The sequence below is a fragment of the Apodemus sylvaticus genome, chromosome 6, assembly GCF_947179515.1.
Source record: "Apodemus sylvaticus chromosome 6, mApoSyl1.1, whole genome shotgun sequence".
Classification (NCBI taxonomy): Eukaryota; Metazoa; Chordata; class Mammalia; order Rodentia; family Muridae; genus Apodemus; species Apodemus sylvaticus.
This window is the reverse complement of record NC_067477.1, coordinates 67730633-67758365: the sequence shown is the minus strand read 5'-3', so window position 1 is coordinate 67758365 and position 27733 is coordinate 67730633. Positions and strand designations below refer to the sequence as shown.

The 27733-nt window shown below is 38.0% G+C and overlaps 3 protein-coding genes across 6 annotated transcripts in view; 2 read left to right on the top strand and 1 right to left on the bottom strand.

The window, feature by feature from the left end:
* LOC127687323 (signal recognition particle 54 kDa protein) overlaps positions 1-27733 on the top strand; it is a 157032-nt gene that overhangs the window by 4671 nt on the left and 124628 nt on the right. Inside the window, exon 1 of one of the 3 annotated variants that reach the window (XM_052185836.1) lies at positions 5262-5356. The exons of the other annotated variants lie outside the window; for them this stretch is intronic. The gene's annotated coding sequence lies outside the window, so the exon portion shown is untranslated. Of the gene's footprint in view, positions 1-5261; positions 5357-27733 lie in introns of those variants that run through there. 3 annotated transcript variants of the gene reach the window in all.
* The window catches only part of LOC127687331 (diablo IAP-binding mitochondrial protein-like), a 99726-nt gene that overhangs the window by 41021 nt on the left and 30972 nt on the right, over positions 1-27733 (bottom strand). The gene's annotated exons all lie outside the window — the stretch shown is intronic.
* The window catches only part of LOC127687324 (signal recognition particle 54 kDa protein-like), a 38525-nt gene that overhangs the window by 4671 nt on the left and 6121 nt on the right, over positions 1-27733 (top strand). Inside the window, exons 1-13 of one of the 2 annotated variants that reach the window (XM_052185841.1) lie at positions 5262-5356; positions 11738-11847; positions 12776-12867; positions 14090-14174; positions 17335-17439; positions 18514-18580; positions 18661-18718; positions 21510-21660; positions 23058-23206; positions 23617-23717; positions 24273-24359; positions 27118-27191; positions 27545-27653. In XM_052185841.1, coding sequence (XP_052041801.1) covers positions 11770-11847; positions 12776-12867; positions 14090-14174; positions 17335-17439; positions 18514-18580; positions 18661-18718; positions 21510-21660; positions 23058-23206; positions 23617-23717; positions 24273-24359; positions 27118-27191; positions 27545-27653 — 1156 coding nt within the window. In that variant the 5' untranslated portion in view covers positions 5262-5356; positions 11738-11769. Of the gene's footprint in view, positions 1-5261; positions 5357-11737; positions 11848-12775; positions 12868-14089; positions 14175-17334; positions 17440-18513; positions 18581-18660; positions 18719-21509; positions 21661-23057; positions 23207-23616; positions 23718-24272; positions 24360-27117; positions 27192-27544; positions 27654-27733 lie in introns of those variants that run through there. The other variant, XM_052185840.1, reaches the window with a different exon arrangement.

Below are 27733 nucleotides of genomic sequence, written 5' to 3'. Positions count from 1 at the left end.
CACCAATCCTACATCAGATAGAGGGCTAATATCCAATATATATAAAGAACTCAAGAAGTTAGACTCCAGAAAAACCGAACAACCCTATTAAAAAATGGGGTACAGAGTTAAACAAAGAATTCTCACCTGAAGAACTTCGGATGGCAGAGAAGCATCTTAAAAAATGCTCAACTTCATTAGTCATTAGGGAAATGCAAATCAAAACAACCCTAAGATTTCATCTTACACCAGTCAGAATGGCTAAGATTAAAAATTCAGGAGACAGCAGGTGTTGGAGAGAATGTGGAGAAAGAGGAACACTCCTCCACTGCTGGTGGGGTTGCAAATTGGTACAACCACTCTGGAAATCAGTCTGGCGGTTCCTCCGAAAACTGGGCACCTCACTTCCAGAAGATCCTGCTATACCACTCCTGGGCATATATCCAGAGGATTCCCCACCATGTAATAAGGATACATGCTCTACTATGTTCATAGCAGCCCTATTTATAATTGCCAGATGCTGGAAAGAACCCAGGTATCCCTCAACAGAAGAGTGGATGCAAAAAATGTGGTATATCTACACAATGGAGTACTATTCAGCCATTAGAAACAATGAATTCATGAAATTCTTAGGCAAATGGATGGAGCTAGAGAACATCATACTAAGTGAGGTAACCCAGACTCAAAAGGTGAATCATGGTATGCACTCACTAATAAGTGGTTATTAACCTAGAAAACTGGAATACCCAAAACATTATCCACACATCAAATGAGATACAAGAAGAAAGGAGGAGTGGCCCCTGGTTCTGGAAAGACTCAGTGAAACAGTATTCGGCAAAACCAGAACGGGGAAGTGGGAAGGGGTGGGAGGGAGGACAGGGGAAGAGAAGGGGGCTTACGGGACTTTCGGGGAGTGGGGGGGCTAGAAAAGGGGAAATCATTTGAAATGTAAATAAATTATATCGAATAAAAAATGTATATAAAAAAATAATAAAAAAAAGAAAAAAAAGAAAAAAATGGCCATCTTGCCAAAAAAAAAAAAAAAAAAAAAAAAAAAAAAAAAAGATGTTCTAAGGACTTTTTCTTTTCTCAGTCAACGCTACTGACAATGTATTTTTTTTGAAACTTTCTAAATCAGCTTTTCTGTTACCAGTCTTCACTTAGAACAAAATGTTTATGAGGATTTCTTTCTTTGTGTTTTCTTTTTAAGCTGAAAAGATAAAGGAATGAAGGACACTACTGGTAACATGAAGAGTCTAGCAGTACAGAAAAACGTCCATAAATATATATTATAGCCTGACTCTAGTTAGGCCAAAAGAGATGTGGGACAGTGATGACAGTTAATGTGCCCCTTAAGAGATTTGTCTGAGTCGTTTGCTTTTGAAAGCTAGCCTCAATTTCCTAATAAGCTTACAAGGATAGAAGAGAATTAAGTAAAGTAGTATAGTTCCTTTGACAGAGCTGAATGGTGCAGAAGAGGGAGACATTTCCCTCAAACCTCTTTACCTCAGCTTTTTGATATGACAGATTTAGTATTTTCTGATTTAATAAATAAAGCCTATTGACACAAGGAATACTCTTGTAACTCTCTGTGCCTGCTACTGGAATGGAAACGTTTCTTTCTTTTAAAGATAGGGTTTTTTTCCCTTGTGCTTTTGGAGGCCAAGATGACCAGTCTTGTGGAATACTCTTAGTCTTGGTTGATTTGCTCTTTCCTTTGCCCCACGTTGGTAGAATACAGGATCTTCCGTAGACTCACCGTGAGAGTCCCCACCCACCTGTTGCACCCATACACCGGTCCCATATGCCGGCCATTTACATGCACTTTCTCTGGCCTTCATTTTGAGAGTTCTGCACTTTCTGCAGTAAATATACTGCTTCCATCTCCCATTTTCCACTAGGAAATGTGGTGTGGTGTGGAAATGGATAGAAGCAGTGTGTTTTTGAGTTTTGACCCTTATTTGTTGAGTGTTGTTATGTGTTTGTTTAATTTTTAAAAAAAAACTAAGCCACATGTGCTTAGTTAGCTGCTTTGTAGTCTAGATACTTGAGTGCAATGATTACTTGAGCACAGGAATTGGAGGTAAGCCTGGACATCGTTAACTGTACCCCATCCCTTAAATACACAACAAAGTAGTGTAATAAAAGGAGCACTTATTTGCACACTTGTAAAAGTAGCTTTTATCCAACTGAAGTGATTGTCATCTGTGATGGTTACTGCCTCTGTCTCCTAACCTAGTCCTAATCCTGGAAGTTTCTAGCCTCCGTACAATCTTATCTAAACCTGGAATGGTTTCAGCCGTGGAGATTTACTGCTGAATAAGTTCACCCCTTTCTGGTCTCTGGTTGGCTGGTCAGCTCAGCTGTTCTGGCTCAAAACTCCTCTCCACACTGGCTGATTCAGTCTTGCTTCTCTTTCAGCCTCTCCTGATTGCTCTGCGTTGCCTCAAACTAACTGGCAATCTGTTCTCATCTCCTGGCTTCTCCTTATTCTCTGGTTCATTCTGTCTTCATCTGTAGCTAGCTGGTTCTCTCTTTGCAACCTGTCTCTGTAAAACTTCTTGGTAAACTTTTGTAGACTTCTAACTCTTGGATTTTTCTCCATTTGGAGAAAATATATATATCTTTTGTTTTCCTTTTTGAGACAAGATATAACTATGTTAGCTTAGCCAGCCTTGAAGCCGTAGTTTCAAGTAATCTTCCTGACTCAACTTTCCAAGTACAAAGTACCTATATTCTGCCTGAGATATTGTAAAAGTTGAGGACAGGTTTTCATACCTTTGGAAGATATTGCTGAGTGCAATGCTTACAAGATACTAGGTTCTATAATGATTTCTTTTGCTTCCCCCCCCCCCCCCCCAGACAGTGTTTCTCTGTGTAGCCCTGGCTGTCCTGGAACTCACTTTGTGGACCAGGCTGGCCTCGAACTCAGAAATCCTCCTGCCTCTGCCTACCAAGCGCTGGGATTAAAGGCGAGTGCCACCACCACTCGGCTTTTCTAATCAAGAGTTTTAGATATGACTCGTTCTCTAAAACATTTTATTACCCACCCTCCCCCACCTCCCCAGTGATAATTGTCCCTGGGGATTCTGACTGAGGATTTAGTTTTGAGCTGATAGGCTTTGACTGTAACCAGTGTAGCCCTGCCTGAGTTTGTGCCTCCTCGCACTTTTCCATCTGCCCCCCTCAATGCTCTTACCAATTTCAAAAGCAACTATTTCCAAGGACTTTTATTGGTTTTTGTTTTTGTTTCTTTCTCTTGTCAAGATTTTGTGTAAAGATTCTTTTTATGACTAGCCTGACAGCCAAAAAGAATCTTGTATTGTTTTGCTTTCTTGTATTTCTTTTCTGTTTTCTTTCTTTCCTTTTTTCTTAATTTCTTTCTTTCTTTCTTGTATTTCTTTTCTGTTTTCTTTCTTTCCTTTTTTCTTAATTTCTTTCTTTCTTTCCTTCTTTCTTTCTTTCTTTCTTTCTTTCTTTCTTTCTTTCTTTCTTTCTTTCTTTCTTTCTTTCCTTCCTTCCTTCCTTCCTTCCTTCCTTCCTTCCTTCCTTCCTTCCTTCCTTCCTTCTTTCTTTCTTTCTTTGACAAGGTTTCTCTGCATGGCCTTGGCTGTCCTAGAATTTGCTCTGTAAACCAGGCTGACCTGTAAACTCAAATACATTCTCCTGCCTCTGCCTCCCAAGTGCTGGGATTAAAGGCATTTGCCACCACTGCTGGGTGCCAAAGAGTATCTTTAAAAAAGATTCCTTGTAGGTTTTTTTTCCCTTTCTTCTTTTATCTCCCTCCCTCCCTCCCTCTCTCTTTCATCCCTTCTTTCCGGGCTGGCCAGCATGGGACTTGCTATGTAGAACATGCTAGTCCTGGGTCACAGAGCTCCAGGAGTCTATTCCTTCTGAGTGCTAAGCTGTGCACTATAGTCTATATCCCACCTTCTTGATTGTTTTAGTTACTATTCTTATTGCTTATTGGATATGGTGTTGAGGAGGGAGGGAGGTATACATATGTTTGTGCATGTTGTGTGTGTGCCAGAGGAGAAAGTTGGATGTCTTCTTCTACCCCTCTGCTTAACCTCTTGAGACAGGGTCTTTTTTTTTTTTAATTGTAAAATCTTTTTTCTAAGTTTTTTAAAATTTTTTTTGAGATTATAATATAATTACATCATTTCCCCCTTTCCTCCCAATAAGCCCTCTTTTATACTCCTAACTTGCTTTTAATTCATGGCCTCTTTTTCAGTAATTGTTGTTACATACATGTATATTTATACATATATTCCTAAATACATAAATATACTTGTTTAGTCTTTATATTACTAGTATGTAGGTTTGAAATGGCTGACCATTTGCTATCAGATAATCAGTTGGTGTGCTCTCATGAGGAAGACCATTTCTCCTGCTCCTAGTTGCCTGGAATTTCTTAGGTAAAGTTGAGGCCAGCTGACAAGCTGTTGGTAACTGCTAGGGTGTTTGTGCCATTATTGCACCCTTAGGGTCACTGTGCCATGCCACTTGTTGTGGTTTATAGCTGTCCTAGCTGGTAGGACTGTTGGTGGCTTCCCTCTTTGAAGCTTCCTTTCATGGTACCTTCTGGTAGCAAGAAAACTACTCTTCAGGGAGTAGGCTTTCTGGTCAGTTCCAGCTCAGAGAGAGGCCTTTGGGCTCTATGTCTAAAGAACATGGTGCCTTCATTAATCGGGACTTGCCTTCCACCTCTGTTGGTGGGGAAGGCCAACCAAGGGCAATAAGAGTAGCCTATTCAACAGCCCTGACAACTTAAAAGGGGGCTTTTCATGGTTGGTGTTGGAGGTTTTGTTAGATGGTCATTGGTTTTTGGAGGGAATATTGTTGGCGCCGATTAAGTTCATTTAAACTGTATGATTTATTTATATACAGACTTAAGTATATTATAGTTTTGTTTGTTTTGTTATAAGTAGTTCTTTAATACAATGCTTCCTAATAATTTCTTTTCAAACTTCCTAGTTTTACCCTTCTGTTCTGAATTTCTCTCCCTCTCTACTTCCTAATTAGAGCCTTAATTTCCTATGCAGAGCCCTGTTTTCCTCTCTCCCTATCAAATTGTTTATACCCCACTCTATCCCTCTGTATTGTGTCCTCACACCACCAGTGGCCCCTTTTCACTCTCCTGATTTCTGCATTCACTCTAGGCTGTGTACTCATCTGAAGATTTGGAGCTGTGCACCTTAGAGAGAACATGTGATGCTTGAGACTGGGCCTCTAACTGTCCCTAAAGCCCACTAGTTTGCTAGCTGGTTGGCGGCGAGTTCCTTGGACCTACACCTCAGTGCTGGGATACATGCTTGCACAGCTTTTACAGTGGATATTGGGGAGTCAAATTCAGATCCTCATGTTTGCACAGCAGGTACTCTTAGACATTGAACCATTTCCCCAGGCACCTCAAATAGTCGTTTAAAATTGTATTTTCAGAGCAAACATGGATTTATTAAGAAAAAGTGAGGAAAAATCCTGAGGATGGGATAGGTTCTAACAGTTCCTTTTCTTTTAATGTAACCTTGTTCTATAGCCAGGGTTGGCCTTAAGCTCATGATCCTTCTGCCTCAGTCAGGTATACATTACCATGTCTAGCCTAACAGAAGTTTTCTCTACCTTTTCTTCCATTAGACTGTGAAGTGGGGGCTAGAAAGATAATTCAGTTGGTAAAGTACTAAGTCCAAATTTTTTCTCAGATTTTAAATCTTTTGGTTAAAATGTACCCAAGAATCAAGAATGATGAAGATCTTGTATTAATCTTTATGCCCAATCAGAATATTTTGATTTATTGAAGTTGTCTAGGGTAGGCCAGGGAGATAGCTCAGAGAATATCCTAGGATATCCCAGGAACCCACCTAAAATAGCCAGTCTTTAGTTGCAGATATGTGAAATTTCAGCACTGCAGATATAAAAACAGGCAGAACGGCGGGACTTTCAGCCAGCTTACCCTACGTGGCCAGTGCCAGGTCAGTGAGAGACCCAGTCTCAGTGAGCAAGTGGGTAGCTCCTGAGTAATTTGAGGTTCCTCTGCTCTCTACTGGATACACACAGATGCTCAGATTAAAAGCATGTCCCACCATGCCTGCTTACAATGTTAGTTTTAATGTTAAGACTTTAAACTTGAAAACCTAGTTAGGCTGCCGGGGTGGTGGCACACGCCTGTAATCCCAGCACTCTGGGAGGCAGAGGCAGGCGGATTTCTGAGTTCGAGGCCAGCCTGGTCTACAGAGTGAGTTCCAGACAGCCAGGGCTATACAGAGAAACCCTGTCTCGGAAAAAAAAAAAAAAACCCAAATCCGAAAACCTAGTTAGGTGTGGAGGCACATACCTGTACTCAAGAGAGAGGCATGAGGATTCCAAGTTCCAGGCCATCCTTGTCTATATAGTAAGATTTTGTCTCAAAGAAACCAAAATGAGGAATTTATGGTGGTATGAAATGAGCAAGAGAGATTTGTCTGTATTTATCTAATGTTAATTAATTAATTAGGAATGAAAATGTTTTTATGCTGGCACAATTCATGAAACATATTGTAGGTATTTAATGACTAGATGAATGAGTACAACACATAGCTGAACTCCTAGTTTATATACTACTAGCATAAGTTCTATCTTTCAAAGAAGCATGTTAGAAAATAATTTTCATCTTGGTGTAAAAAATACTATGCTGAGCAGTGGTGGTGTCTTAGTTAGGGTTTCCATTGCTGTGAAGAGACACCACAACCATGGCAACTCTTTTTTTTTTTTCCTCGAGACAGGGTTTCTCTGTGTAGCCCTGGCTTTCCTGGAACTCACTCTGTAGACCAGGCTGGCCTCGAACTCAGAAATCCACCTACCTCTGCCTCCCAAGTGCTGGGATTACAGGCGTGTGCCACCACTGAACCATGGCACTTCTTCTAAAGGACAACATTTAATTGGGACTGGCTTACAGGTTTCAGAGGCTTAGTCCATTATCACCATGGCAGGAACATGGCAGCGTGCAGGCCAGCTAGGTGCTAGAGCTGAGAGTTTTGCATCTCGATCTGTGAGGCAGCAGTGTCACTGGGTGTGGCTTGAGCATATATGAGACCTCAAAGACTATACCCACAGTCACACCTCCAAAAAGGCCACACCTCCTAATAGTCCCACTCCCAATAGGCCAAGCATTTAAACACCTGAGGCTATGGAGTCCATATCTATTCAAACCACCACAAGTAGTGCATGTTCTTAATCCCAGCACTTGGGAGGCAGAGGCAGGTAGATCTTTTGATGCCAGCCTGGTCTACAGAGTGAGCTCTAGTATAGTCAGGGCTACATAGTGAAACCCTGTCTTGAAAAACAAAAAAAACAAAACTTGTAAGTATGCACTCTGTGTGTGTGTTGGGAGTAGGTAGGTGAGTGGGTGTGTGTGTAGGCAAAAACCTATGGACATAAAATAAAAATGAATATATCTTAAACATAATTATAGCCATTACCAGGTGTGGTGGTACATATCTGTAATTTCACCATGTAGGAGTTAGAGGCAGATCAGGAGTTATTCCCTCACCATGATCCATTTTACCAACTGAATCATCACCCAGCTTGAAATATGATTCCTATACCACACAATTTACCTAGAATGTACAATTTGAAGGCTTTTGATCAATATAGCATTGCGTAGCCATGACCATAATCAATTTTAGAACATTTCTATTATTCTGTGAAACACCATACCCACTAGTAGTCACTTCCTATTTTATTTTCCTAAGCTCTGAGCAACTATTAGTCTATACACTGTTTCTGTAGATATGCCTATTACGGATATTTTATAAGTGAAATGATAGTATCTGGTCTTTTGTGACTGATGCTTCCCCCAGTGTGTAATGTATTCAAGATTCATTCATGTTGTAGCATGTTCTGTACTTTATTTCTTTTTATTTATTTTATATTAATAGCCCAGTGTATGACTCCACCACATTTTACTTAGCCATTCATTAGTTGAGGAATATTTGTATTGTTTCTATTTTTAGCTCTTTTGAATAATTATGTTGTGACTGACCATGTTTTTGTTTTGATATATATCTTGGTTTCTTTTGGATAAATATGTTATAGTAGAATTTCTGGGTCATATAATAACTGGTTTCTACCAACCCCCTTTGATTTTTGAGATGATGTCTCTCTACATAGCCCTTATAGTTCTCAAATTCAGCTCGATCTGAGAGCTGCTGCCTCTCAAGGGCTGGGATTAAAGACTGCACCAACATGTGCTGCTGCTGCTTTTCTTTTTAATTGTATTATTTTTTAGAGACAGTGACTCTCTACAAGCGATTGGCTTGGAACTTGCTAGTAGCCTAGGTTGGCCTGCAATTCTTGATGTTTCTGAAGACTAGATTTGTATAAAGAAAAATATTTTTAAAGTGTGCTGCTAAAAGTACTTAGGTAACCTGGGCATGTTGTTTAATTAGTAGCTCGAGTAACTAGGCTATGGGGAAACCCTGAGTTCAGTTTCTAGCACCATGTAATCTGTTCTTGGGAGGCAGATGAGAAGTCTGTCATCCTTGGCAGCGCTCAAGGTCAGCTATACATGACAACTACCTTAAAATATGTAAATAACATTTTTTTAGAAAGAAAAAAATACATAGAAAAGTGTGTTGGGAAATGCCACGTTTTTTTTTTTTAGTTTAAAAAGAACCACAACAGTTGGGCATGGTGGTATATATATGCCTTTAATCCTAGCCAGATCTATGTAGAAAGACTATCTCTAAAAAAAATGAGCAAAACAAAACAAAAGAAAACAAAAGAGTCACAGTATGGGGAATTAGATTTTTTTCTTTTTTGAAATGCAGCCCTGCCTGTCCTAGAATTGGCCTGTAGACCAAGCTGGCCTTGAACTTGCAGATCTCCAATATCCTGTTTCCCAAGCACTAAGATCTAGGGTGTGTACCACTGTGCCCAACTAGAGTCATTAAAAAACTATTTTTTTTTTATTTTTTGTGTACTTGAGTGTTCTGCTTACATGTATGTGCTCCATTTGTGTACCTGGACCTTGCAGAAGTGGAGAGACAATATGGATCCCTTGGAATTGGAATTATGGGTGGTTGTGAACTACCTTGTGAATGCTGGGAATGGAGCCCAGATCCTCTGGAAGAACAAGTGTTCTTTATCAGTGAACCATCTCTCCAGCACTCTGACATTCATTTTTAAGAATTAACTGGTATAACTTAAAATGAAGGATGACCTGTTTATGATGTCATCTTAACAAAATCATTGTGTTGTCTTAGATGGACTGTATAACTCCTGTAACAGTGATAAAAGATGAATGGAAACATCTCTCTTCTTCCATGAAAGTAATTACTTCATTGATTTAGCTTATTAGATATGGGATAAGAAATAAATCTTGAATCTTTTCAATGAAGTAGCTGCTCTTTGAGGTTAAGCATTCATATAACTCTTTAAAACAAAACAACCTTTGCTTAAGGTAAATAACCTTTACTCATTTTCAAAATGTCAGCAATAATTTATAATTTTTAATTTATTAATTTAATTTAATTTTTAATATTTTTGAGGTCTCCCTGGCTGACCTCCAGCTCACAGAGCTCCATCTCCCTATGTCTCCTGTGTGCTGGTGGGCTGGAGTAAAGGTTTGTGCCACCATATCCAGCTTTCATTTTTCCAATTAATTAATTATTTTTAAAATGTAGACAGTGTTTCACTATATAGAACAGGCTGGCCTGGACATAATGCATGGAGATCTTCCTCTGAAGATCTCTGAAGTGTGGGATTAAAGGTGTATATCACCACACCTGAGTATAATTTTTAAATTCTAAATTACTAAATTTTGCTTGCATTGGAATGTAATATTTAACTCAGCCTGAGAAACCCTTTTTCTATTAGACTCTTAAGTTCATTTCCCTTCCTACAGCCCTTAGCTCCCCTAAGCTCGGTCTCTCAGGTCTCCCTGTGCCCAATATCTTAGTTATTTTTTCACTGGTTTCCTTTTCAATTAATTTTTAGATTACATTTTTTATGTTTATGGGATTTTTTGCCTACATATATGCATGTGTACCACATACATTCCTGGTGCCAGAGGATACAAGAAGAGGGTTCCAGATTCCCTAGAACTGGAGCTGCCATATTGGTGCTGGGAATTAAATCTGGGTCATCTAGAAGTCAATGCTTACTTACTGAGCCAAAAATAAAAGGTGCCTGTGATTTCAGAACCAAGTTTTGATAAAGCCTAACTTGTTTAGCTTAGCCTAATTTTGTTTTTCATTCTGTGACTTTTATAGAAACCAAGAGTTGACTGTGACTCCTTATTGTTAGGTTTACTTCACTAGTCACTTGTCTAGGTTCTCCAAAGACACAAACCAATTTATTTTATTACCCATTATGGCTGTTGTTGTTATCCTCACCATCATCGTTATTTAATGGTGTGTGTGTGTAGGTATTTTTGGTAGGAATTGGCTTAGACAGTAATGGAGGCCGATGAGCCTGAAGATGGAATGGCACGAGTGGTTGGCAAGTGAGAGGGCTAACGCTGTAGCTGTAGTCCAACGTCTAACCAGACAGGCTGGAGACCAGAGACACGGGAGCGAGTCTCTTTTCTTTTCTTCTCCTCTCCTCTCCTCTCCTCTCCTCTCCTCTCCTCTCCTCTCCTCTCCTCTCCTCTTTCTTTTTCTTCTTTTTTGTAGTTAGGCAAGAGGAAATCTGTTTGGGTGTTTTTTCTGCTGTTCTTTTATGTACCTTGTCTTACCATCTAGTAATTAAAGCATGTTGAGGACAGGCAATCATATTTATTTACCTTCTGTTGAGTTCTGCCATCCTTACATGTAGCAGTATATCTGTATACTTTTATAAAGCTACACCTTTTTGTTTGTTTTCATTTTAGACTGTCTCATGTAACTCAGGCTGGCCTCCAACTTGTTATTCCTCTTCCTCCTGCCCCTCTGCTTTCAAGTGCTAGGACTTCAGAAGTGTACTCCCATGCCTAGGTTAAGGATTTTGGAGTTGAGAAATCAGTAAATCACTTTAGAATGGGAAGAAGAATGTTTTCCTTCGTGCTTAGAAGAATAAGATGAAGTAATAGATTTATTTTTCATTTGTTTCTTTTGAGACATGGTCTCACTATGTGGCCTTGATTGGCTTGGAGCTTTCAATGTGATCAGGCTGGCCTCCAGCTCTTAGTGAGTCCCAGGTGCTGGGATTGGAGTGTGTGCTACCATGTCCAGCATTAGACATGATGTTCTTTATGTGGAGTGGTTTAGTGGGTGACTGTCTTGTAGTTAATGGCTCAGCAGTTGATTTATTTTTGTGCTACAAAAGTTAAGTGATTTGTGAATTAAGGTAAGTTTTCCTTCCCTTTTTCTTTTCTACTTAAGAGTCAGATTCAGAATAGCATGGGTTCTCTAGTGTGGGAGGGAGCTGAGCACCATGTCTGTGGAGTTCTCCTCTGTCTCTCTCCTTCTCTCTAAGGGACAGGATGCTCCTTTCAGTTACTCATCCTCAAGAGCATGTGCAGAAGAGAACACAATTAACTTAAGACCATAGTTTCATTTCTTCAACAGATATTATTGGACATTTGAATGTGATGATTTATGTTTAAGATTCTCTAGTTAGACATGTAAGTGGGAGGCGCCATAACCTAACTTATCTTTTGGACAGGAATGTATTAAAGTTGCAGGTTGAGGCGTTAGAAGCTGAAATTATAGTATTCAACTTTAATTTGAATTTAAATATTTTTCTTCACTTAGAAGTTAATGAGAAATGGTTTTCATTTATATTTTCTTTTCCTTTCTAGAGTTCTCATAAGTACATCGTAAAACCTTCAAGATGGTTCTAGCAGATCTTGGAAGAAAAATAACATCAGCATTACGCTCTTTGAGCAATGCCACCATTATCAATGAAGAGGTATGAGAATATAGTGTGAGGTACATGTGCTGGTGCATTGTTACGGAGATTAGAGAACTGCACTAAATATGTCGCTTTAGACTTGTGATTTAATTTGGTGTAGATTTACTACTGTAAATACACAATAACAGTAAGGATGCTTTATATTGAAAAATCCATTACTATATCTTTTTTAAACTTTTTTAAATTTTTAAGTGTGTGCGTGTGTGTGTGTGTGTGTGTGTGTGTGTGTGTGTGTGTGTGTGTTTATATGCACAACAATGCTATTGCCCATGGAAGCCAGAAGAGGTTGGGTCTCTGCAGCTGAGTTACAGGGGATTGTGAGCTGCCAAAGTTCTAAGAATCAAACTCAGGCCGTCTGGAGTAGCAGCAAGTGCTCTTATCTACTGACCTATCTCCCCTTCCATTATTTCACTGTACTAGTTAGAAGCTTTTTAAAGAATCCCCCAAATCTACCTTTAGTTAAAAAAAAAAAAAAGCCAAAACAAAACAATGTAGATTTTGAATACTTGAATCTGAAAATATAGTATGCTCTTCTGTCTCAGCATAGATCTAGAATGTCACAGTCCTCCTTTCTCCTTCCTTAGACATGGGCTTATCTAGTTTTCCCTTTACCTTTCATTTAGCATTCTTTATATAAAAGATTAGCATTTTAGCCTAGTGAGGTAGTGTGTACTGTGGGGATAATTAATACTTGGTTATTAATACTGTGTCAAACTAAATGCCATGCCTTATTTTGACAGAATGCCTGGGATTTACTAATATTTTCTCTCCAAGAGTAATTGAAAAAATCTTTTCCCACCTCCAATAGTGTAGTGGCATTGCTATATTGTTATTAAGCTGCTGTAGCACATGAAACCTAATCCGTCATTGTATTTATGTTGCTGGAGTAAAATACTAAGCATATTTTAATTTTATTTATTTTCAGGTATTAAATGCTATGTTGAAAGAAGTATGTACAGCATTATTGGAAGCAGATGTTAATATTAAACTAGTGAAGCAACTAAGAGAAAATGTTAAGTAAGTTGAATTAATTGTGTAAAAACAATACAAACTAAGTTTGGGTTACTGAGATTGAGGCAGTAACTAGGAAAGTTTGCTTTATTATAAGATATTTCTATGCAGCACTGGGATGTTTTAAATTCATGTGTCAGAAAACTGCCTGTGAAACAAGGTGTGGTGGCTTGTGCCTGGGAGGCTGAGGTAAGAGGAATACCATGAGTTCAGTACCAGCCTTTGTTAGACAGTGAGCTTCAGGTCAGCCTTGGCCCAAAGATTTAAATGAAGAAAAGAAGAATGGAGAGAGAAAGATAGAAGGACTATGTATGTCCATATAGTTCCATGATCAAATCAAGGACGGGTTCATTTCATTGCAGATTTTCTTCTGTTTTACCTATTTTTGGGGGTGGAGTTAGTCATTTATTATAGTTAAATGTGATATGATTTTAATGTAAAAGCTTTTCAGCAATTCAGTTTCTTCCTGAAATTGTGCTAAGAGTATATGTGTCAGTATTCTTCATGATTGAAGAGTTATATTTTCTTTTGTTCTGCATTTTGGCTTCTCTGTCCCTGTTTGAAGGCGTCCACTGTGTGGTCTTTGTTACAATATTCCTTGAGAGACATATGGACAGGGCACCTGGACCATACAGGCATCTCTAATAACTTCTTGAATGCCAGTCTAGCATTCCTTCTTTTACATTGATAGTCTGGGAGAGCCAGGCGGTGGTGGCGCACACCTGTAATCCCAGCACTTGGGAGGCAGAGACAGGCGGATTTCTGAGTTCGAGGCCAGCCTGGTCTACAGAGTGAGTTCCCGGACAGCCAGGGCTACACAGAGAAACCCTGTCTCGAAAAAAAACAAAATTCAAAAAACAAAAAACAAACAAAAAAAGATCTTCTGGGAGATGATCTAGAACTACCAACATTTGAACAGTTGAGCCAGAAAGTCAGTGTGATTCTCTGGGTATAAAATTTGCAATCTGTAAAAAAATAAAATTAATATTTTATAGTTTTATCCAGAGAAATTAATTATGCATTGAACTGTAAGTCTTAAAAAACTACTCAAAGTCTTGCATCTAGTTTTTTATAGTATAATTCTTTGTGGTATAATCTTATAAATCTATAATAATTATTTGAATGCTAATTAATATGAATAATTGAATACTTACATTCTGTGGGACAGAAGTACTTTGAGATTATCTTAACTGACTTTCCTCTTATCCCAATTGTCACCATTTTGAAGGTCTGCAATTGATCTTGAAGAGATGGCATCTGGTCTGAACAAAAGAAAAATGATTCAGCGTGCTGTATTTAAAGAACTCGTAAAGGTAAACATGTATAAAGATTATGAGTCCATCAACTCTTTGTTTTTGAGTCCCTTCTATTGTATTTTATGGAAAATTCATCCATATTAAAATATAAATTTGAGCCATCAAGATGCTTCTCTGGTAAAGGTGACTGCTGCTAAAACTAATAACCTGAACTCGTTCCTGGAAGCTGTGTAGTAGAAGAGAATTGGCTCCTGTAGCAGTTCCCTGATTTTCACATGTGTGTCATGGGACATAAGTACAGACAAATAAACATACACACAGCAAAAAAGAGCTAGGGAGTAAATGGAAGGACTATTAACTTCTCTGAAAGTGGGCTATTTAAAAAAAAAAAAATTGTGTGTGGGCCTGGGGAAATGGCTGAGCAGTTGAGAGTACTTGTTGCTCTTGTAGAGGACCCAGGTTCAATTCCTAGCATTCACATGGTGATTCACAACCATCTGTAACTCCAGTTCCAGAGGATCTGATGCTATCTTCTAATCACCACAGGTGCCACATGGTACATACATACATGTAGGCAAAACACACATGAACTGAATAATGTAAAAAATGAATAACAAAAATAAAACTAGAAATTGTTTGAAAAAATATTTTTGTGTGTCTATGTCTGGATATGTGCATGTGATTTCTGGTGTCTGTGGATGTGAAAGACTTTGGATTTCCTTGGAACTGTAACTATTTGATGTAGGTGCTGTGCTGGAAACTAAATTTAGATATTTTGTAAGAATTATCATAAATTCTAGAACTTCATTGGGAAACGTTTGTTGAGTAACTACTTTATTCCAGGCAGTATGCCAGGTACTGTGAACAGCCAAGGACTGGTCCTTATCTCAGAGAAGCTAACAATCTAGAGTAATGATAAGTATGCAACGCAAAGTTAAAACTGCCTTCATAGTAACATATTACAACATTGTTTACTCCGGTGTGTCCTGCTGGGGATTGAACCTAGTGACAAGCATAGGCTCTGCCATTGAACTGTGTCTCTGGCTTGCCCGCTTTACCTTTTTACTGCGCTGGCATTTACACAGTCCGACAGCCTACTAGCATGAACCCTGAATACCAGCTGACTGTGGTGGTACATATCCTTTATTCCATTACTTCCTTCTAGATCTTTCTATGTTCACCTTCATTCTTTATACTTCATGGCATAAATAGACATTCAGATGTCTTATTTTTACATTTCTTAAATATTTTAAGAATTTTAAACATATCAGTGACCATAGCTGATTCTGCCTTGAGTGTATAGAATGGAGGTGAATGTAGTGTAACATTTCTATATAGGAAGGATATAGCAGGAAGGGAAATGGACTTGTTTTAAGATAGATTTTGCCTCTTTTAGAAGTTTTCCAAGGTTTTGCACATGCTTGGAAAAGGGACAAGAAGATGTGTTCTAGTTTTTCTTTTCCCTTCTCTTTACCGGTCTTTCCCTGAAACTCATATGTAGTACCTCATGGATAATAAATACCTTGACAATATTGACTAGGTGAGAGTTTGGCAGGCTTCCTTATAAGGGTTGTGCATATGATGAGCCACATGTTCTCTTTGGCAGCTCTTCAGCTCTGCTTTTGAAATACAAAGAGAGTAAATGAATGGACATCGTTGTGTTCCATAAAGGCTTATTTATACCAGGTCTGCAGTTCACCACCGTAATCCTAGCAGGGAATGCTGCTCATACGCTGCCTGAGGTTCTAGGGTAGCCTGGGCTACATAGTGAGTTCCAAACCAACCTAGGGAGATCTGTTTAATCATCAATCATCAAAAATCATGTGTGAATAATTATTTCAGACTCTAAATAGGGTCAAAATTAAGCTTTTGGCCATGTTTTAGAATGCTTTATACTTGACAAATATGGTAGTGTATGTCTGTAATCCCAAGTCTTCAAGTTATTAGAAGAGGAGAATCAGTAATTTCTTGCTAGCCTTAGCTACATAGTTCATGTCCAGCTTAGGTAATATGAGACTCTCAAAAATAAAAGAAAGAAAATAAGCCTTGTGTTGGAGAACTGTTCCTATGTGACTCTTTTCCACTAACCCATTGTAAAATTATATTTTTCTCTCTTGCTTTCTTTAGGAAATAATTTTATAGATCTTTTGGTATTAGAAAATTTAATATTTGAATTAGAAGGTGTCTTCATGTGCCATTTAACATTTTGCTTCACGCAAACATTTGTCAAATTGAATATACATTCCAGTATAGAAGCCTCTAGAGAGGGCTGGAGAGGTGGCTCAGCAGTTAAGAGCACCAACTGCTCTTTCGAAGATCCTGAGTTCAATTCCCAGCAACCACATGATGGTTCACAACCATCCGTAACAAGATCTGACTCCCTGGAGTGTCTGAAGACAACTATAGTGTACTTACATATAATAAATAAATAAATCTTTTAAAAAAAAGCCTCTAGATGCATGATCATTGAGCACTTGTAATGTGATTAGGCTTAATCGTAGGTTATTTAAGTAGGGAATTAAATTAAACACACTAATTTAAATAAGGAGGAAGAAAAGGTGAAACCACATAAATGGTGGAGTGCCTGCCTTGCTATGTGAAACTCTGGGCCTATCCCTGTTATCAAAAACAGTTTTTAATTTTTTTCTTAATTTAATAGGAAAGTCTAATTTAAAAAGTATACACTAGCTGGATTTGAAGACTTGGTATATGAGAAAAGAAATATAAAATATCTCATTATATAGATGACTGCTGAAATGGTAACATTTGAGTAGCATAAATGTATGTAGACTAAATAATAAAATATTTTTAGATAGCTTCAACTTTATATATTATGAGAGATTTTAAAAATTACATTCATTTATTGTGTGTGTGTGTGTGTGTGTGTGTGTGTGTGTGTGTCTAGCAAGTATGCACAATGTTTAACAACTTGGGAGAGTTGGCTGTTTCTCTCTACTATGTGACTACTGGGGATTGAATTAAGGTATCACGTTTGGTAATCACCTTTTTTTAGGAAAGGCATCAACTCTGCAATATTTTATAAAATTCTTAAATTTCACTCTGCACAAAGGGGGCTGCTAGAGTTGCCTCAGAATGTTGGGATTATGGTGGCTTCAATAAAATGAAAACATCCTCAGCGTGACATAGATTAAATGTCATAGGGAGAGGAATTCTTGAGTGCCACATAGTAGTCTGATATTTTCGTTCTGGTGCATAGCTTGTAGACCCTGGAGTTAAAGCGTGGACGCCGACTAAGGGAAAGCCAAATGTGATCATGTTTGTTGGATTGCAAGGGAGTGGTAAAACAACAACGTGTTCAAAGGTAAATAATCTTTAAAATAAAGTCATATGCAAGCTATATTTGTGTAAATAGAGTTTTATTTTAAAGCCAGGATATAGATTGTTTGACAGTTTTGTTACTTGATGCATCTTTTCTGCATTTGTAATATTTTTATAGGAAAAGACATAGAATCCTATAGTTTCCTATGGCTTTTGTTAGAATGTTAGACTTCTACACCAGGTGTGGTGATGCATGACTGTAGTTCCATCCACTTATGGAGGTGGGGAGATCAGGAATTGAAGGAATCCTCAGCTCCATAGTGAGTTTGAGGTCAGCCTTAGCTGTAGGAGACCATCTCCAAAAAACCAAACCAAAAACAAACAAACAAAACCAATAAAAGAAATGTTAATTCTGGTTCCCTTTGAAACAGAAAAAGCAATTCCTGTCTGTAAAGAGTAAGTAAGTATGGCCAGATGCAGTGGAGGAAGAGGCTGATGGGCCTTGATGTGTTGAGGCCAGCTTGTATTGTAGTTACTTCCAGCCAGGAGGTCTGCCTGTGGAAAAAGAGGGAGGGCTGTGTGTGGGAGGTAGGGATCTTAATGATTTTTTTTTCTTTTTAATTGAAAAAAACACAGGAAATTTACTTTGTTTCGACACAAAATACTCCTTTGAGTGTCCCACTGTATATGATATGGCCTTTTATTTTACATATCCTTATATTGATTTTTTTAATTCATTTTATGATACTTGCTTTTTCTAGAATTGGGTTCCCCAAATTAGTTGCTAGATTTTTTTTCTTTCCCCCACAAACAGGCTTTAGCCATGTTATAGTTTAAGGGCGGGAGTAATGGTTATTTTTAAAGGATAGTATTAATTATTTTAGCCTTAACATTGCAAGTTAGCATTTTTGACAGTAATTATTGTTGCTTTTTCATCTTACAGTCATTGAATGACAATTTAAATTCTTAAGAGATTTTGCTGTGCCTCAGTATTTTATATTACATTCAAGAGAATTATGAAGCTTTATTCCTTAGATAATAAGATTAAACAATGAAGTTGTATATAAAATGATTTATTATGTTTTCTGATACTTTATTTTGAATCTTCCTTTCCCAGTTAGCATATTATTACCAGAGGAAAGGTTGGAAGACCTGTTTGATATGTGCAGATACATTCAGAGCAGGTAGTGTGTTGAAATTTAAAATCTGTTTTTTGTAATTTCCATTGTCATATTTGAGGCTTCATTACCTATTTCTCTTTTAGGAGCCTTTGACCAGCTAAAACAGAATGCCACCAAAGCAAGAATTCCGTTCTATGGAAGGTAGGCTACTGTTTGCTTTGGTTTTATAAGAGACTAAGTCTCAGTTTTAGTCTAGTCTGTCCTGGAAAACTTTAGTAGTCCAGGCTGGCCTCTGACTTGTGATTCTTTTGTCTCAGTCTTCTGAGTACTGGGATAACAAGATGTATAGCACCATACATGGAGTTCTTTTTTTTGTTTTAAGAAATTAGAAGCATACCTCATTAATAGATGTTAGGGAATATAAAGTATGTAATAAGAAAAAAAATTAAAAATGAACTTAGGGGCCTGACAACCTGAGTTTAACCATAGAAACATGGTAGAAGGTGAGAACCAACTTCAGAGGGTTACCCTTTGAGCTCCACATGTGTACCGCGGCACATCAATATGTAGGTACACCTACTTGTGTGCATGCATGTGTACACACATACACACACACCTACAAATAAGTATATCTTTAAAACACTACAAATGAAGCACATATTGGCATGTCTAATTAGTATTTTTAGTGCTGTTTTGTTATCATCTACTGTGCATATATTTATAGGAAGGTAGGTTACTTAAGATTAAACTGATTATTGAAAGGTTTACCTGGCTTACACTTCCACACCATAGTTCATCATTGAAGGAAATTGGGACAGGAACCTGGAGGCAGAAGCTTACATAGAGGCCCTGGAGAGATGCTGGTCATTGGCTTCCTCCACATGGCTCTTCTAGAAGTGTTTTCTTATAGTTTGTGTCAAGTTGACATAAAACTAGTCAGCACAGCTTTGTTCCTAGAGTCTTGCTAATGGTTATATGGATTGTATACATTTGTCAAAACTCACGAAAGGAGACTGGGCATGTAGCTTATGGACAGAGTACTTGCCTGGGATGTACAAGGCCCTGAGTTTAATACCTAGTTCTACTAAAGCAAAACAAAAGACAAAACAACCTCCTCCCTTCAAAAGAACATTTTTTAAAATGAATACAGTGGGGGGGGGGGGGGGGGGGTTGCTGTAGAGATAGCTCAGCAGTTAAAGCACTAAATGCTCTTCCAGAGGTCCGGAGTTCAATTCTCAGCAAACACATGGTGGCTCACAACCATCTGTAATGAGGTCTGGTGTCTGAAGAGAGCAACAGTGTACTCACATATAAAATAATAAAATAATTCTTTTTTAAAAGTTGAATATAGCCGGGTGGTGGTGGCCCACGCCTGTAATCCCAGCACTCTGGGAGGCAGAGGCAGGTGGATTTCTGAGTTCGAGGCCAGCATGGTCTACAGAGTGAGTTCCAGGACAGCCAGGGCTATACAGAGAAACCCTGTCTCGAAAAAACCAAATCTAAACCCCCCCCCCTCAAAAAGTTGAATATAGTGGGTGCTAGTGAGCTGGCTCAGCAGGTAAAGTCACTTGTCATCAACACTGGCAACTTGAGTTTAATTCCCAAGATCTTTATAGTGGAAAGAGAACCTACTGCTTCAAGTTGCCCTGTGACTTCTCAGGTGCACCATGGTTTGTTCATGCTTATAAGCATACACCTATAGAAGATCAAGTAAATAAGGAGATGCATATAATGAAAAGAAGAATGAATGCAGTGGTGCACTTTGTTGTATTGTTTGTTATAGCAATCTCCCCTTTAAACTCCCCTTTAAAACTGCCCTTCAAAAATAATTACTGCAATCTTTTATGAAGCCTGCTATCTGTATCTATGCAGTCATTGTCACTTTCTATGAAGATCTTTTATCCTGTTTCCTTTTAAATTTACAAATTTTAGTTGTACAGCTATAATTTCAGTTCTTAAGATGCTAAGGTGTCGGGGAGTGGGGGGCTAGAAAAGGGGAAATCATTTGAAATGTAAATAAATTATATCGAATAAAAAAAATGCTCAAAAAAAAAAAAAGAAAAAAGAAAAAAAAAGATGCTAAGGTGAAGATTATCATAAGTTCAAGACTACCCAGAACTATATATAGCTAGTACCAGTTTAGCCAGGCTACATAGTAAGACATTATCTCAAAAAACAATTAATTGGTTGTTAATTAATATATAGCAATGATAATAACTGTCATTTTAATTTATTTGATCTCTGTATGGGTGTTTAACATTCATATATGTCTACTGTGTGTGTGCCTGCCTGGTGCCATTGAAGAATAGAAGAAGACATTGTATTGCTTGGAACTGAAGTTACTACCATGGTTCTGAGCCCAGCTTTGTGGGTGCTGGAACTAAACCTCGGTCCCCTGCAAGAGCACCCAGTGTTCTTGAGTGCTCTTCCAGCTCCAGGCCCTGCCCCTGGTTTTTGTTGTTGTTGTTTTTGTTTTTTTTTTTTTTAGGAAAGTATTTGTTTTGGTTCATGTCTGTATTAATACTAACATACCAGAAAAAAACATAAACGCCCAACATCATTCCACACAGTAAATGATGATGTCATCTGGTGGGATGCTGTATAATTTAAAAATACTGTTTTACAGGAGCATTTAAAAGCTTCATAAAATTATATCAAAAGGTTGTTAAATGGAAGAGCAGGTATAATACACTTTGTAACATGACTTCATTTATTAAAGAAGATATTTTAATAAATGTTTAAGGAAACAATTCAAAAAAAAAACCTGTAGTAAGTTTATACAGCCTTGGGTAGGAAAAGTTTGGTGGTATCTCATGATGCCAAAGAAATGGGCTTCTGTATTTATTACTTATTAGTACTTTCTTCTAAATTGAAAATATAATATTTTCAATTTTTCAGAATAGATAAAAAGTAAACTGACAGTTTCCAAGTAAATAATATTTGACTGTTTTCCCATTGTGGTGTTGTTAAATCATTTGTTCATCTTAAATAGCTATACTGAAATGGATCCTGTCATCATTGCTTCTGAAGGAGTGGAGAAATTCAAAAATGAAAATTTTGAAATTGTTATTGTTGATACAAGTGGTCGTCACAAACAGGAAGATTCTTTGTTTGAAGAAATGCTTCAAGTTTCTAATGCTATAGTAAGTAGCTTTCCATGGGACACTGTTTTAAGAACGTCAATTTAACTATGAAACTTGATCGAGTTTAGTTGATCGAGTGAATATAAATTACTTCTTACCTGTAAGACAGCTACTTTCACTGAGTGATAAAGGTCTTACTGTCATCAACATAGAAAAAATAATGATGAAAAATTAAGAATTTTTCTCAAGTATTTGTTGGTTTTTTCTTGTTACTTAAATTCAGTAGAAACAATAATTTTAAAGATTTTTCAAAATGAAACATTGTCATTTAGTGTTTCCTTTAAAGCTGTTAGAAGGTGGAGCTAGGTGCGACACTTGCCTTTTATTGTAGTACTTGGGAAACACTGTGAGTTCAAAGCCAACTTATTTTATGTTATCTTACCTTCTAGGCCAGCCAAGGCTACATAGTGAGACCTGTGTGTTGTTCATTGTTATGTTGCAGTGCGAGAGACACCATGACCAAGGCAACTCTTATAAAAGAAAACATTTAGTAGATCTTCTTACAGTTTGAGAGGTTTAGTCCATTATTATCATGGTAGCACACAGTCAGACATGGTGCTGGAGAAGTAACCAAGATTTCTCCATCCAGATCTGTAGGTAGCAGAAGAGAGAGCTACTGGGCCTAGCTTGGGCTTTTGAAACCTCAAAGCCCACCCCCAATGACTCACTTCCTCCAGCAAGGCTACACCTACTTCAAAATGGCCACACCTTCTAATCCTTCTCAAGTAGCACCAGTCTCTCATGACTAGGCATTCAAATATAGGAGGCTATGGGGACCATTTTTATTAAAACCACCACACCCCTTCTCAACAAAAATAAAATTATGATGGAAATAAAGTAGCAGTAAGAAGCAGCTTTACACCTGTTGCAAATCTTATACTTTGGTTGGTGATTTTTACTAATTAGTGTCTTTTAAGTGCTACTGTTATTTGACAAATGTGAAATAAATGGATTTATTTGTTTGTTTGTTTGTTTGTTTATTTATTTATTTATTTATTTATTTATTTATTTATTTATTTTTGGAGTCAGGTTTTCTCTTTGTAGCTTTGGTTATTCTAGAACCGATTCTCTTTAGAATATGCTGTCCTCAGCCTCCAACTCAGATCTGTCTCTCTGTTTCCCAAATGCTAGGATTAAAGGTGCAAGGTTGTCTTCTTCATTTAGGGCTCAGCTCGAAATAATTTCCAAAGAGGTTACTGTAGTTTCTTCTCTGTATCATGAGCACAAAGTTTTCCATATTTATCTCTTTGTCAAGACCTATATGCCACTTTATTTATGGCGTTCCCTGAGTGAAAACTTAGTGATTCAATATTTAAAGTAAGCGTTCTATACATACATGCTCATGGTGACCTTTTTGTAACACCAGTAAAAACATGTCTTTTTATTACTCTTTCTAGCAACCTGATAACATTGTTTATGTAATGGATGCATCCATCGGACAGGCTTGTGAGGCCCAGGCGAAGGCCTTTAAAGATAAAGTAGATGTAGCTTCAGTCATAGTGACAAAACTTGATGGTCATGCAAAAGGAGGAGGCGCTCTCAGTGCGTGAGTATCAGTTGAGGCTTCACTAGTGTGGCTGTTATTAATCCCTTTGCCATGTCAGTCATTTGTTTTATGCCTTGGGATCGTGTGTGTGTGTGTGTGTGTGTGTGTGTGTGTGTGTGTGTGTGTGCACGCGCGCGGGCACGCGCATATGTATGTGTGTGTGTGTGTGTGTGTGTGTGTGTGTGTGTGTGTGTGATTTTATGAGTTACTTACTCTGTTTTTAAAAACATTATAGTAATGGAATTGATAGAATCTATAAAAGAGATTTAAGTACAAAAGGAATTTTGGAGCCCGATTGGTATAGGTCTAACTAGTGAAAAGAAACTTTAATTTTAGTCATTTTGTCTAATATCTTTAAAGAATTTGTTTTCTTTTTTGAAGTTATTTTTTATTTTATTTTTTCTTTGTAGAGTTGCTGCCACAAAAAGTCCAATTATCTTCATTGGCACAGGGGAGCACATAGATGACTTTGAACCCTTCAAAACTCAGTCTTTCATCAGCAAGCTGCTTGGTGAGTATAGTATGGAACAGTCTCTGAGTTGGTGGATCTTAGAACAATTAGGGCTTTAGTCCTGAGCTTATTCTCTTAAAAAGGTAATTTCCTTTTGTGACTTATCATTCTAACCTGATTTTACTTTTCTCTAAGTGCTGTGGATCGAAACCAGGGCCTTGCATGTGCTGCTGAGCTGCATCCCCCAACCCTCTAAACCTCTTCTTTGCTGTGGTTAATGTGGAAACATGAGTTATTAGATGGAGTGCTTTTTAGAATATTTGAGCACATAATGCAGAAACGTAGTTGTAGATAGAGGTTGTATTGACAGTAAAGCCTTCCTGTTGTCCTAAAGTGTGATAGGTAGGGAGCACGGAGTTAGGAGGCCAGCCTTGGGCTGTCTTCCCTGATTTATGTCTTTGCTGCAATTTAACTTTGTCAGCTTCAGTTCTTTTCACATAAAATACAGTAAAAGTACTTAACCTTGCAAAAGTTATTACATGTGCCAGTGTACTTGTAATGATGTAAAGGTGAGCATATTATTGTCTGTTCACTTTTCTCTCTGGTGTCTTTCAGGAATGGGTGACATCGAAGGACTGATTGAGAAAGTCAATGAGTTGAAGTTGGATGATAACGAGGCTCTTAAAGAGAAGATGAAGCACGGTATATTTGTAGCAAAAAGGCATTTGATCTCAATTGTTTTCATTTCTTGCTTTGTTTTTTTGTTTGTTTTTTCTTTTCATGATGCTGAGGTGCTAGGCAAGTGCTTCATGGCTAGTCTACCTCCCACCCCACTGGTTTCTGAGAGCATGCAGTACTGTAGAGCTCGGCTGGCCTTGGAGTTTGGTCCTCCTGCTTCCACTTGGGTTATAGGCATGCACTATCATACTTTCCCTTCATTTCTTTTTTTTTTCTTTCAAAAAAAAATTGTAAGCCAGGCAGTGGTGGCACATACCTTTAATCCCAGCACTTTGGAGGCAGAGGCAGGTGGATCTCTTGAGTTCAAGGCCAGCCTGGTCAACAAAGTCAGTTCCTGGATAGCCAGGACTACACAGAGAAACCCTGTGTAGCAAAGAGAACAAGACTGGAAATGACTTGGGCTTTTGAAACCTGGAAGCCCAGTCCAGTGACAGATTTCCCACAAGGCTACACCTTCTAATCATTCCTTAACAGCCCACCAACTGGGAACCTAATATTCAAATATGTGAGCCTGTGAGGACCAATGTCATTCAAACACCTCATCAGACTGTCCTTGAGCTTGGGATCCTTTTGCCTCAGCCTCTGGAAAGATGGAATTATAGGTGTGTGCCACTGCACCTGGCTCATTCCATCAATCTAAAATCCTCCAGCAGCTTCCCATTGCCTGTAAAATGCTTGTAAATGACCCCATTATATAGTGTAGTTCCCATCTTCTGCATAAGGTTTTGACACTGCTGTAGTTAGCCTTCTGAGCCAGCCTGCTGAATTTTCAGTTTCTCACATCTTGATCTCTCCTAACATGTCGTACCTGATTCCTAGAAGCCTACAATGCATGTTCCTCTGTCCTCTATAATTCATTGTTGTCATTCATCACAATCATTTGATACTCACCTTCCTTCTTGAAGGTGAAGGTAAGGTTCATCACTGTGCTCTTGTCTTTCATCTTCACAGTACCTTCCTCAGGATCTGACACACTGGTCCTCAGCAGACATGCATTCAGTGGCTGAATTTATCTTTCATTGCCTTCTGTCATTCTTTGTTGATTTTTGTTTTTCTTTTGAGAATAGAGTCTTAGAGCTTGCTCTGTAGACTAGGCTGGGCTCATATATCCCTGCCTTTGTCTCAGGAGTTCTGGGATTAAAGGCTGCATCATGCCAGGCCTTTCTGTCTTGAAGCAGTGGCCTACTTGTGCTTCTGTGTACTGTACATAGTCTGTCTACTCTCTGGCTTCTGACTCCTTAGATATCTGCAGCATTTTTGTCTTTATTCATAATATTCTGCTAGTTTTGAAGTCACCAAGCTCTGCTTACTTTCCAATTACAATTATTGTTCTAATGTTCTCCAGTTAACATTTGACAGTGTCACTTGATTTTTCTGCTTTTAAAGTTTTCACTTGATTCTATTGCATGGACTTTCTGTTCATTGATCACTTAGTTTGCTTTAAAAAAATTCACATGTGTATTCATATGAATGTGTATATAACATGTCATGTCATGCATATGTATGGAGATCAGAAGATAACTTGCAGAACTCTCTTTTCTCCTATCTTATGTGGGTTCTGGGTATCAAACTCAACTCATGAGGTTTGGTGGGAAACGCCTATACCATTGAGCCATCTAGCTGGTCCCACTTCTTTATGATTGGCCAAGTGGATGCTAGGATCTAAACAATGATCTTACAGCAGAACTGCAATCACTCTTAATCACTGAACCCTCTCTCCAGCCCAGGCTTCTTTTAGAATTCTATAGTATGTTCATTTCCCTCCAGTCAATTTATTTCATACAGCATGATTTCTCCAATAATATAATAGTAGTAGTAGTAGTAGTAGTAGTAATATAATATTATTATTATCGTTATTGTGTGTGTGATATGTGTGAGTGAGTATGCTGTGGCAAGTATATACAGATCAAAGAACAACTGAAATCAGTTCTCTACTCTACCTTTTTATGGTTTCCAGGGATTAAACTCAGGTCAACAAGTGATGTGGCAAGTACCTTTATCCACCAAGCCATCTGACCAACCCACATAGTTTGTTTTTGAGACAGAATCTTCCTTTTTATCCCTGAATGACTACAGACTTGGAATCTTCTCATCCCCCTGATTGTAGCAATTACAGGTGTGAACCACTATGCCCATCAGCATAATATTGTTACAATCATCAATGAAGTTATATGTAGCTAATTTTTTTCATATAGGGACTCTTTATATAGCCCTAGCTCTCCCAAAGCTCCCGATGTTGACCAAGTTGTCCTAAAACTCATAGGATCCAGCTGGGATTAAAAGCATGTGTCATCACTCCTGGCATTATTTGAGTACCGTTTCTTCCTCTGTCTGTTCATTTTCTGATCATGGATAGCTAAGCTATTGCACATCTTATAAATCATTTTTGCCATTTTATATTTTTGCCTGTAATAAATAGGAATTTTACATGTTCTATATTCTCTTTAGCTTTTGCTATGTCAGAGCCTTTTAATTGTAGTCATTTTAGTAGGTATAGTTTGTCTGCCTTGTTTCTGAGTTTGTGTATGTGTATATGTTTATTCAATGTGTTAGAATAGTAGGCTTCTCTGTGGTACAATTTGACCATGTGCCTACTACTCCTGTAGTGTTCATCCTGGCCTCTACATGGTGAGACTGCAGTGAATGCTTGTTGATTGCATAGTGTGTTTCAAGATGAATTCATGCTTGCTACTATATCTGAACTTATTGTATTGCATTTCAGGTCAGTTTACATTGCGAGACATGTATGAACAGTTTCAGAACATTATGAAAATGGGCCCGTTCAGTCAGATCTTGGTTAGTTACCCTTAAATGTTTCTAAAATTTCTTTATACTTTGTGTTCATCTTATTTTTACAAAGAAAGCAAGTTTAATACACTGCAAAGCAGCAGGCATGGCTGTAACAGGAGCGCCATCTGCCTTATTAGCTTATACCAGTTTTGTAAAATGGTGGGGTTTGTTATGACATTTTCATAAGTTTATGTGATGTACAGTGTTTTGCTTTTCATTGTAATATCTAAGAACAGATAAAATATTACATTAATTATTGGGTAAAATGGATCTTTTAAGAATTAGTTTCAAAGTTAGTATTTAAATATTGACATTTTGAGCAATATTAAGTCATTGATGACTGTTTAAATCTGTTTTAGGGGATGATTCCTGGCTTTGGCACAGATTTTATGAGCAAAGGAAATGAGCAGGAGTCAATGGCGAGGCTAAAGAAACTGATGACAATAATGGACAGTATGAATGACCAAGGTAAGAGAGGGCTGGCCTGACCGAGGGCAGTGTTCTGAGGACCAGCGAGTTTTCAGGGTCCCTATTTTCTTGTTGGCAAG